The following is an 11,971-nucleotide window of genomic DNA, read 5'->3' on the forward strand; positions in this document are numbered from 1 at the left end:
TTGTCCTCATCTGTTCGCGATTTATTGAAAACATTGCAAATAATGGATCCCATCTAAACCACACGGAGATGCCAGACGTCTTCTTCGACAAATGAGACTCTCACTGACAGAAATGCTCCATCTCTGTGCACAGAAACAAAATATAATTAACTAATACTTATTTTTACACTGCACATTAGCAGATACATCAGCGCACGCACAACTCATAATGCAGGTGGACACTATCGCTCACCGATGCATTTTGACTGGTTGTTGCCGTAGTTACTGTAACCCTGGTGACATCTGCAGCTGTAGCCGCCTGGATGATTGTAGCAGTCGGCGTTTGTGCCGCAAACATCTGGATCTGAACACTCATCGATGTCTGAGAGAGAGAGAGAGAGAGAGAGAGAGAGAGAGAGAGAGAGAGAGAGCAAGAGACTGTCAATCACAAAAATTAGGTACTTGACAACTGGATTATATTACGTTTTAAAATTACAGTTACTTTTTTATTGATTACATGTTTTATTGACTGTCCCCAAATCTTCCTTTATATCTTTTGAATGATCTTTTCTAAAAAAAGCCCATCGCTTATATATGTTCATTGAGTCTTCTCGATTGGTGAACACACACCAGCCACTAGTCACTGTAGTACGTGAGGAAATCCTTTGGCTTAAAATTATTAAGCAAATAAACTTAAAAAATTAAGTTATGTGGAATTGTCACTTTTTTAAGTTAAGTCCACTGACAGGCCCGGTTCTACGGGGGTAAGCACCCCCAAATGCAAGCAAAAGCACCCTCAGTTGATACTGTAATAATATCGGCGAAACAGATTGGGCAGATTTGCACATTTGTGTCCGAGCTCTGGAGAGCGTCAAATGCAGGTATTTACAGATGTAGCTGTTGATCTCTCCAACGCGATCAGAATTGCAATAAAACTATTGCTGCTTAGAGGACCGACTGCAAAGTCACTCTGAAATATCCTCCTGAGGTTATGCCTCTGTAGAGGTGTCACGATCACCACTTACCACCAGAGGGCACTCCACCGCGGACTGTCACTCCATCACAAACTACATTTCCCATAACTCCTTGCTCCTCATCATCCCTGATTACATGCACCTGTGTCTCATTACCCTGCTTACCTCATCCTATATAAACCTGGTTATCGCAGTCATTCAATGCGAAGACTTGGTTGTTGTATTACTGAATGGTTGCCCTGGTTTCTTGGCTCTTGGTTTTGGATAACTTGCCTGTTCCGTGGATTACCTTTTTGCCTGTTTGGGACTGCTTGCTAGTGATGGGCAGACCGAGGCTTCGTGAAGCACTGCAGTTAAAGCAAATGTGCCATATTGTTTCGAAGCTTCGAATCAATCCGACACCCGTCTCTACGGCGGCATCTAGTGGTCACTTGCATGTGTTGATCTAAAATACCTTGACAATGATCCATGTGTAAAAAAACCCCAAAAAAACATCTGACATCTGTCTGACCACTACATGATCTTGGTTTTGTAACCTGTAGCCTCCTCATTGTGAATAACTAGTTTTTTTTGTGGTCATGAAAAATGAACATTAATAAAACAAAAAAAGCCACAATGTGTCACATTTGTTACATAACATTTTTGTTCAAAAATATTATTTGCTCTGCTGTTGAAGGAGTTAGCTGACTTCTTTTTTTACATATAATTTCTCCAGCCTTTGAAACAATCCTCTCACATGGGACACTTGTCCTCTGCACCCTCCAGAATGCCAGGATGAGCTCCTCAAATGGTGCATCAAGGCTAGCTGCACAACACAATACACACATCTCACTTTATTTGGTGTTTCCAAATGGAAATGCTCCCACACCACAGATGTACGGCATCTCTTGTAATAACAAAGTTAACTTCCTGATTAACAACAACATCCTCATGCTGGGGAAATTTTAAAGACACAAGTTCGTAAAGGTGAAACCAAGATTTTATTAATTTCATAATGAGTTTAACTCTTATACAAAAGCCCTCAAAGTTCTGAAAATGCAATCAGTCTTTTTTCCATTATAGAAGAATATGATCTTCAAACAAAACCCTAGCCCCTTTAATGTTTTTTGATTCTTTTATTATGATTTGCCTGATATATTTTTCTACTGTACTTTCAAGCACCTGATCTGTATTCTGTAATACAAAAATGTTTTGTTATTGCCATGCTGTTTGTAAATGACTATTTGTTCAGCAATAAAAAAAATGTACAGCATCTCTCTTGTGGAGCCTCCATTTTTATCTATTCTATTAATATATCTATCTATATATCACCTATGAATCTATATAATTCTATATGTCTAACTTATGCTGTGCTATCTGTCAATATCTAACTTAGCCTATATGAATGTGTCACTATATCTATCCTATCGGTCACTGTCTATACCTATCAGTCAATATATCTCATTTAAATCTAGCCTAAATATAACTAACCAAAGCGCACTATAAATCTCACTTATATCACAAAATCACTGCTATCACAAAATCTCTCTCCTCTCACAAAAACCGACGAGGTGAAGATGGATTTACTTCACTTTTAAACTGTGGTGAATTAGGTTCATACAGATTTGTGACTGTGTGGTTTGTTCCCGCCCCCTTTAATCAACCTAGTTTCGACAGGCGCCACCTGATGAAACACTTCGAAGCTTCATTTAGCCGTAGTCACGTGACATGGGTGTTTCGAATCACAGTTCGGAGCAGTGTTTTGAAAAATCTGTGCTTCGGGATCTCGGCAAAGCGCCGAAACGTCAGTTTCGCATCAGCCATCCCTAGTATGACCTTTTGCCAGTTTTTTGATTGTGGATTATCCTTTAATAAAGCTGCGTTTGTATTCTCAATCCTCTGTCTCAGAGCAATTCGTGACAGAAGACTTCGCCAATATGGATCCGGCAGATGAACTAGTCCGTATGGGCCAAGGTAACCTCTCACTTGAAGAACCCAGGCAAGAACAAACAGGCAAGTAATCCAAAACCAAGAGACAAGAAACCAGGGAAAACGCTCAGAAATGCAGTAATACAACAAACAAGACTTCGCATTGAATGATCGCCATCTACTGGCCTGGCCTACAGTGCTTTTAGTAGTTTTCACGTATCCGTGTGAGGGAATGTTTTGACAACGTTGTCGTCTGTACATAAACTTTTCAAAAACGTAATAAAAAACATTTCCCTTTTAGCATGTTCATCGTGCATGTAAACGCACCCTTAGAGGATAAATTAACCGTACCTGCATGCAACGAAGTTCTATAGAAACGCACTGTTAAATTACACACAAAATTTATCAGGATCTTGGATGGTATAATCAGGCTCAGAAAGCAGCCAGGCCTTGGGGCAAAAATGCAGACAAAAGTTACAAAAACGCCCCCAAAATGTAAAATTAAGGGTATTTTATCTAAACACCGTTTGTCTTTCAATTACATTAAAATGCACAGATTCATGTTGTTTCATATTTGCATGTTTTTCTCAAAACATTTTGACCTAATATATTTAATAACTAAGTCAATAATTTACTAACACATTCGTATATTCACGGTTCTCTGGTGTTGATTAATGGTCACATGACACGCAGGTAAACATCTGAAATGTTATCTTTTTTAGTATGTGTTGATTTGTTTTTACCTTTGTTTTAAATTTGACATTTTGTATGATTTATCTAATTATTAGCTTTTCATGAACCAGTTTGGGAAACAAACCCTGACATAATGTAACATTTAATCAACATTTCTCTTTGTATTTTCATATCAAAATGGCATCAATGAGATTGTCCTGTTTAAATCATTTTGATAAATGAGTTAGGTCAAAAGTAATCAGAATACATTACCTAAAATGTGTACTGCAACAAATGACTTTAATAACTGCAATTTAGCACTGTATGTGTGTGTGCTGGTGATCATGACAGTGGGCATGTTACGATGTCGATGTGATCAGCGCTTAAACACACTTAAACACAGTTTTCCTGCAGAATTGGGCTACTTTTAAAAAGTTGCCGCGGTTTGTTTTTTTTATTTGTTTTGCTTTGTTTTGTATTGTTGAATTTGTGAAAACGGTGATGTCATGTGCATGTGTGTGTATTACGTGTTCAGTCTGTAGTGTTTCTTTACAAAGTGACATCGCCATCCACTGGCCTGGCCTACAGTGTTTTTAGTAGTTTTCACGTATCCGTGTGAACAGGGAACGTTTTGACAACGTTGTTGTCCAAAAAATTTAAAATGAAGGGCATTTTATCTATTTAATAATGAATATATTTTATAATATTCTATAGGCCTGTTTATTTATGGGTTTAAACACTATAAATGTCAGTATAAATATAAAAATCCAAAATATTTTCTTGAAAACAAATATGGACCTTTAATGAAAAAAGGTAATTTCTTGATGTTCTTCAGTTTAATCAACAATCAAATGAATGAAAAGCAATATGAGTGAGGCGGCTCACCTTCACATGCTGAGTCTGGTCTTGATTCACGATATCCTTCAGGACACAAGCATCTGTAGGAGCCAATGGTGTTCACACCCTTCTTTTCACTTGAGCATGGAAATGTCTTCTCTAAACACTCATTGATATCTGTTGGAGGAAACAGTTGGTATTAATTATAATGTTTGAATCATATCATATCATAGTAGTGGATTGTTTTATCCCATAATATTTCATATATTTTTCCATCAATGTATTATTATGCTTTAAATATATTGAAAAATATATGTAATATATTACAACATATTGAATAATTCATAAGGAATTTCCACTTTTCATATATAATGTGAAATATGTAAAATATGTGAATATATTTACTATATTATTCTAATGTGTATTCACGTGAGTTACTTTCACTCAATTGAGTTATGTTTCTGCTGCACAAAGTATTTGAGTTGTGTTGGGATTACTCAAAGATGCATGTTGAAAACATGTAAAGTCTAATTGGTCAAATAGTTTGGCAAATAGTTCCCTCAATTATTTTTGAGTTAAACCAAAGCAATGTTTTTACATTGAAACTGTGCCTTAAATTTCTCAAGCATGTTTTACTCAAAGTTGTAAGTTACAAAGAAGTGTTGGGACAATAATGGGCCATTTCGTTTTAAGTCACCATTATGGTGATTAGTGTGTGATCTTCAGTTGGGCACTTGACTTTTAATGTCAGTTTTTCTCTGGCTGCTGCTGCTGCTGTGTGTGTGTATAGGGTACATTTGCTATGGCATTGAATAGTTTTATTTATTGCTACGGTAATTTCTTGATGTTCTTTGGTTTACTCAGGAGAGTAAGTGCTGAACTGAAGTGTTATTTTGTGTGTTTTTGCACATAGTGATAGTGGAGTTTTGAAGGTCACCATTGTCCTGAAGAGTAGAGCCTGTACTTTTATTTTAAGAAGCATTCTTTTTTTGTGGACTCAAATTAAATGAGTTAACTCAGCGAGTTTTAATTCAGTGCATTTAATTCAGTATTATTACAGTAACATACTGTACAGATTACAATAAAAACTGCAGCTCGTGTTTTGATGTTTTTACAGTTGTGATGTATTTTAAGTTTAACTTGATGATTTACAGTACTCTTGTTCATTTGAAGGTTACTGTAAATGTTTCAGTATTTTTTTAGTGTTGTAGTGGACTATTTTATCCCATAATAATCCCCCCTCGTACCCACACACTGTCCTGTTGTTGCTATGAATTGGCTTGATTTGATTGAAATCCTTCATTACAGATGCAGTAGTAACTTCCATGTGTATTGAAACACTGACCGTTTTCACCACACAGACTCTGCGTCACACACTCATCTTCATCTGTGAGAGAGGCAGACATACGAGTGTAATCAGGAAGGAAACGTCATTGCAAAGTTAAAAGACCTGATGAAGATAAAGAAAAACAAGATCTGTAGAGTCATCTGTCCTTGTGTACACATTTGTACATTTAAAAAAATATTGAATAAAATGTAGACATTTATATTGTTACAAAATATTTCTATTTCTGATAAATGCTGTTCTTTTTAACTTTCCATTCATCAAAGAATCCTGAAAAATAAAATGCATCACGGTTTACACAGAAATTTCTGCTTCCAACATTGATAATAATCATAAAAAAGAAATCAACACGATTTCTGAAGGTATCTACACTATCTACTGACGTGAACTAACTAAACAACACTGCATGTGAACTACAAAGAAGACTCATGAATCAGACTTAAACACGCACTACTCTTCTGGTTTGCTACAGCATTATAGTATTTTGGAATGTTTGAATCTGATTGGTCATCATCAGGGAAACGTACAGCTAAAGTAGTTCCAGTCTTGACCGCATTACAGTTTCATATCCCTTCGCCAAATGATTTCAGTTATTTCAAAGGTCCTTACAGCCGACAACAGCAAAAGAACCAAACACTGACCAAGTAGGAATATTACAGGAATACAATGTCTATCACAGCAGCACACATATAAGCTCCTTCAGTATTATCAGCTGCTATCGCGTTTCTCCGGAACTCATGTACCCTCCTCCATCCCCAGCTCCTCCTCTCGTCCAGTCAGGATTTGGCATTCTGATTCCCCTTGAATGAGCTCCTGAATTATTTTGTACATTTAATATCGACATATGACGATAGTGGTCCTGAGAGAACTGTCTTTAACGTAAAGATATTCACCACACACATGTGAACACTGTAAAGCAACTCACCAAAAAGAACAAGTGTGCACTTCAGCTCCATGTTAGGAAACACTGCGATCCCTGTCTGTTTATGCTTTGGTTTGTGATATATGAAGTTCCAAAAAGAAGATAATATTCTAGTAAGTCTCTTGTTGACTCTCACTTCTTGTCCCTCGAATTTCAGTTTACTGGGCTCGATAGACGTGGCTCAGATGAGTGCAAACATTTACACTGAAGATTTCACAACCTGAGTTGCAAAATGTTTTAACCTTACTTCCGCTGATGGGTCACAGTGAGAATTTGAGCACATATTATTCCATATTATTCACTCACATCAGAGAGCTTGTCTCATCATTTGCTTTTCTACCAGACCTCTGACCCCTAAACTCAGAAACATAATTCGATTTATAGGCAAACATTTCGTCACTATATTAGTGAGGACAGGGATTAAGACGTTAAAAGGATTTAAGTTTCCCTTACTAATTGGGTCCTTACAAATCAGAATGGGCTAAACAAAATGTTAGAGATGATTGTTGATTGTGGATGTGTCGAAAGACCTAATTCAAGAAGTCTGCATGCAAGCGGTCTTCTGTGTCAGTGCAAAGCCACAATTGAATAACGTAACTTTATTCTTCAGAGAAACATTGAATCATTGTTCCCTGTATTTGGTTGTGTGTGGGCAGGGGCTGGGGGGGGGGGGGGGACATGGAGGGTGATGGGGGATATATTCAAGGGGCTCTCTATTATATAAGTAACCTTTGGCTAAAAATATTGAAGAAACCTGACTACACCACCATGGTTATTTCTCTCCCTAGGAAAATAGAATAGAAATACCCCCAAAGAAAATGAACCCCAAAAGAGTTACAATAATATGAAGGACCCTGCTGGTTTGGATTGGGTTGAAGAAAGAGACGTGACTTTACAAAATAATACCAATTTATTTCACAAGAATCATCATTCATTTTTAAACAGTCTAAGATGAGTCCCTTGAACAGGTTACCAATTAAATACCCACAGTTAATAAGAGACCATAATAAAGCCAACGTTCACAGAAGGGACAAACCACACAGCAAATCAGTAAATAAATTGACAAACCAATAAAAAACAAGAAACGATACCAAAAAAAGTAATACTCTCTCCCATTCTGTTAAGCATCAGTATCACAGCTCATCATTCCCATGCAGATATAAACTGGGAAAGAGACAAAAAAAATAAATAATCACAATTAATAATATCAGGGATGCAAACAGGTGAGGGGTAAAAAAGGTGAGAACATTGTGTGGATAGAGAAAACATTCTCAGAGGGCAGGACACTATATATATATATACACTATTCATGCTTATTTCTAGACACTATTAAGTATCTTTGCTAATTCTAACAGGTAAGAGGTAACAAAGTTACTGTAATGTTAGTGTAGGGCAAAACAACCAATTCAATAGATGTGGGAGCTGAATACATAAACAAAACAAAAACAAGAAAACAACCAGATAAAACGTAACAATCAAGTAACACTCAAAACTGAAGATCCCACTGGCTACAAATGCATCAATACGGGATATTTTGTACACCACCTGGTAAGTTAAACCCTATTTCTTCTGACATTTAGCCACCAGAATTTCAAGGACCTGCTTCCTCTGTTTTGCTGCATGTCTCAGCCTTGACCGTCTTTCTTTGATGCATTTATTTTCAATTTTTTTTTTTTTTTACCTTGTAATGTCACTCTTCACAAATCGAGAAAAAAAAAAAAGATCATCCTGAACGGACGATAAAAGCACGAGTAGTACATCAATTTCGAAGGATTTTCCCGATTGTCAAACATGTGGAAGTGAATGTGTTTTGTCATTTAAATGCCTTTATATAATGATCATGTTAGCCTAACACGCGATGAGTTTGCACTGCAATTCAGAGGATCTGTCAGATTTACATCACGTAAATTCATTACTTTTTCCCGAAATACATAAAAGTAAGTGGCCTGTGAACTGGGAGAAGAATAGAGTAATCTTTATTGTTTCATACTCAGTGTGTGTGTGTGTATGTGATATGAATAAAAACACTTAGTCAAATTAGCATATAATTGAAAGGATTATTGCAACTTCCAAAGGCATCATATGGAATTTAAAAACTATTAATGTTTTTTTTGTTTTTACAGTACTTTATTTAAATATCTGAAACCTCAAACATTATGTTTATGAAAACACTGAATATTTGTGATATATGAAAAGCACTGAGTGCGTCTGTCTCTGACTCAATGTGAAAGCACGTTTGAATATCAGTGACGCACCAGTGTGATCCTCAATAGGTTCAAATCAATCTTGTTTTGGGGGTGGAGGGGGGACATACTGAAATTTGTGTTACTTGAAATAATAGAAATGTTAACACTCCACTTTATTTGAAAATAGGCTCATTTTACAAGTCCCCTAGACTTAAATAGTTGAGTTTTACCGTTTTTGAATCCATTCAGCCGATCTTATCTGGCGGTAGCACTTTTAGCATAGCTTAGCATACATCATTGATTCTGATCAGTCCATTAGCATCTCATTCAAAAAATGACCAAAGACACTTTCAATATTTTTCCTATTTAAAACTTGACTCTTCTACAGTTACATCGTGTGCTAAGACCAACTGAAAATGAAAAGTTGCGATTTTCTACACCTATATGGCTAGGAACTACTTTCTCATCCTGCGTAATAGTCGGGGATCTTCGCGGCCGTACCATGGCTGCAGCAGTGCAATGATATTACAGCGCCTGAAAGTAGCCCAGCTAGGTAACTTTCAATGTGACCGGCACTAAGTTCGTGTAGCTGCAGAGAAAGTTTCAGGCTTGCAGCCGACAAATTGTGTTGTGGATTTAGCTGTGATTAGCCATGGTTCTGTGTGTTGTAAAGGGCTGTGATAGTAAGTCGAAGGTGTAACTACCACCATGTTTAACAGAATACCAACCAATCATTGCGCCGCTGCAGCCATGATACGGCCGCGAAGATCCGTGACTATTACGCAGGAATGAGAAAGTAGTTCCTAGCCATATAGGTGTAGAAAATCACAACTCTTCATTTTCAGTTGGTCTTAGCACACGATGTAACTGTAGAAGAGTCAAGTTTTAAATAGGAAAAATATTGAAAGTGTCTTTGGTCATTTTTTGAATGAGATGCTAATGGACTGATCAGAATCAATGATGTATGCTAAGCTATGCTAAAAGTGCTACCGCCAGATACAAAGATCGGCTGAATGGATTCAAAAACGGTAAAACTCAACTATTTAACTAGGGGACTTGTAAAATTAGCATATTTTCAAAAAAAGTGGAGTGTTCCTTTAACCAATTAATTATTTCAATTTCTTATTAAACTTCAAAAGAATAAACACATTCATCTTCTTGAATAATGGGGCCCAAAATCTTGCATCTCCCCTTAAAACTCTTCATGGAGCCCCTGAGTGAGGAAATTTGAGGCATTCACCTTCAAAAGGTGCAGGATCATTTGTCTTCACCAACTGTATGTATTTACACAGAGAGAGAGATTTTTGTGCAAGTTCTTCATGACATCAGTGTAAAAAGATAAACTAACGTCCCATTTTGTTGTACTTTCTGAAGTGCTTTAGACGCTTCCCACATTACATAATCAGATTCACAGCGGAGCAACACCACAAACAATGAAGGTTTGCACAATTGAATACGTCATAAATGGAGTCAAAGTCTAACAATGTCAAAAAAAACACATTCTTCACTTCAACCGCAAAGCATTTTTAGCCAGAAAACACAGACGAACAACAAGAAATGCAATTATAGTTAATGCAGCAATTATTTCCGCTTACTCTTACAAACACAAAGTCTTCTATTATGGTGAAAACTAAATGAGCTTGAGCCATTCTAACGTGAACCTGAAACTTGCAGCATTTAAATAGATCAGCGTCTGTTTCGCTTCTGTTTCTGATCTCAAAGGTCATGACGTTGAATAATCCCCACATGATGTTACTCTTCACATGAGCACAAACCTTTGACCTTAAAGGGGTCATGAACGCATTGTTTTATTGTGTTATAATGTTTCCTGGGGTGGACTTATAATGTTATTATATTTTTACATAAAAAATTGTCCTACCCTGATTTTAGCCTCTGATTTGAACGCTCTGTTTGAAGGGGTGTGTCTGCTTTCTGACTGATGTTTTGCGACTGATTTCCCAAAGAATCCAGAGTGAAATGTTGTAAATACAAATAAATAATGCTCAACTAAAATATTTACATTGTTGAAAATAAATGAGCACATTCCTAGCATTAGGATCTTTTGGAAGGTAAAGTTATTTTAGTCCAGTATCCTGTATCAATCTTCTCTCCTCGTCATCTTACTAACACGCCAATGGGTGGGGCCAAAGTTGAGGAAGTAGGCGTTGATCTATGATGTCATAAATAGGCACATTCCACAATGAGTTGTTATCTGGGCTTGGTTACAATAAAAGCTGTTTTTGGACTAATAAGGAAGATTATTATTCGATACGATATGATATTCTTATAGTATGACAACATCTTATATGTCAAAAGTGTCACGGATCTGGTATGGGACAAAGGGGTGAGGACTCAAAATGCAGAAAAATAAATAAATAAATAAAAACACAAACAAAACACCCACGAGGGGGAAAATCAAACATAATCCAGAAACAAACCAGGATCAGGAACAAGAAGTCGGGAACAGGAAACATCAGAACATAACATGAACTACGTAACCGCACAGAACTGAACACGGAAAGAGATTAAATTGTAGACAAACAAGGCAGGTAACGAGGGACAACAGGTGGGGCAAATTAACCAATAATCAGATAACAAGAGGGGTGGGGTCCAGACAGAAGACAGGAGCACACATGACACAGAAACAAACAAAAACACCACATGTGCTAAAACAGACCAGACAGATGTGTGACAAAAAGCGCAAGGAAAAGTTGATTTCTCAGTTCATTACCCCTTTAAATTCATTGAAAGTCTTTGGGATGTGCTGGAGGAGACTTTACACAGTGCTGGACTCTTGCATTGTCAATGCAAGATCTTGCTGTAGCAAGACAATCCTCTTGTTGGAAATAAATGTTGCCATGTTATGTATCACTTTTCTGTCAAGATCTTGTATTATGGCAAGAGTCAAGCGTTTGCCTATTCCAAACAGCTACTTTTTTTTGGCTGGGCAGTGTATATACACCGATCAGGCATAAAATTTAGATTGTGGCAGGAAATGTTGCCACTTTTTGGCCACTGACATGAGCACTGACAGGTGAAGTGAATAACACTGATGATCTCTTCATCACCTGTTAATGGGTGGGATATATTAGGCAGCAAGTGAACATTTTGTCCTCAGAGTTGATGTGTTAGAAGCAGGAAAAATGGG

General features: G+C 37.0%; 1 protein-coding gene across 1 annotated transcript; it reads right to left on the bottom strand.

Moving 5' to 3' along the window:
• Window positions 1–5,776, bottom strand: LOC307123817 (fibulin-7-like; the record flags this gene model as incomplete). The annotated part of the gene is made up of 4 exons (XM_079812536.1): window positions 1–123; window positions 233–361; window positions 4,419–4,547; window positions 5,716–5,776. 4 exons carry the CDS (start codon window positions 5,774–5,776, stop codon window positions 101–103), a joined length of 342 nt encoding a protein of 113 aa, XP_079668662.1. The 3' UTR covers window positions 1–100.
• Between the last annotated feature and the right edge of the window lie 6,195 nt (window positions 5,777–11,971).

Source organism: Gobio gobio (genome assembly GCF_949357685.1).
Source record: "Gobio gobio genome assembly, chromosome: 3".
NCBI classification, from domain to species: Eukaryota; Metazoa; Chordata; class Actinopteri; order Cypriniformes; family Gobionidae; genus Gobio; species Gobio gobio.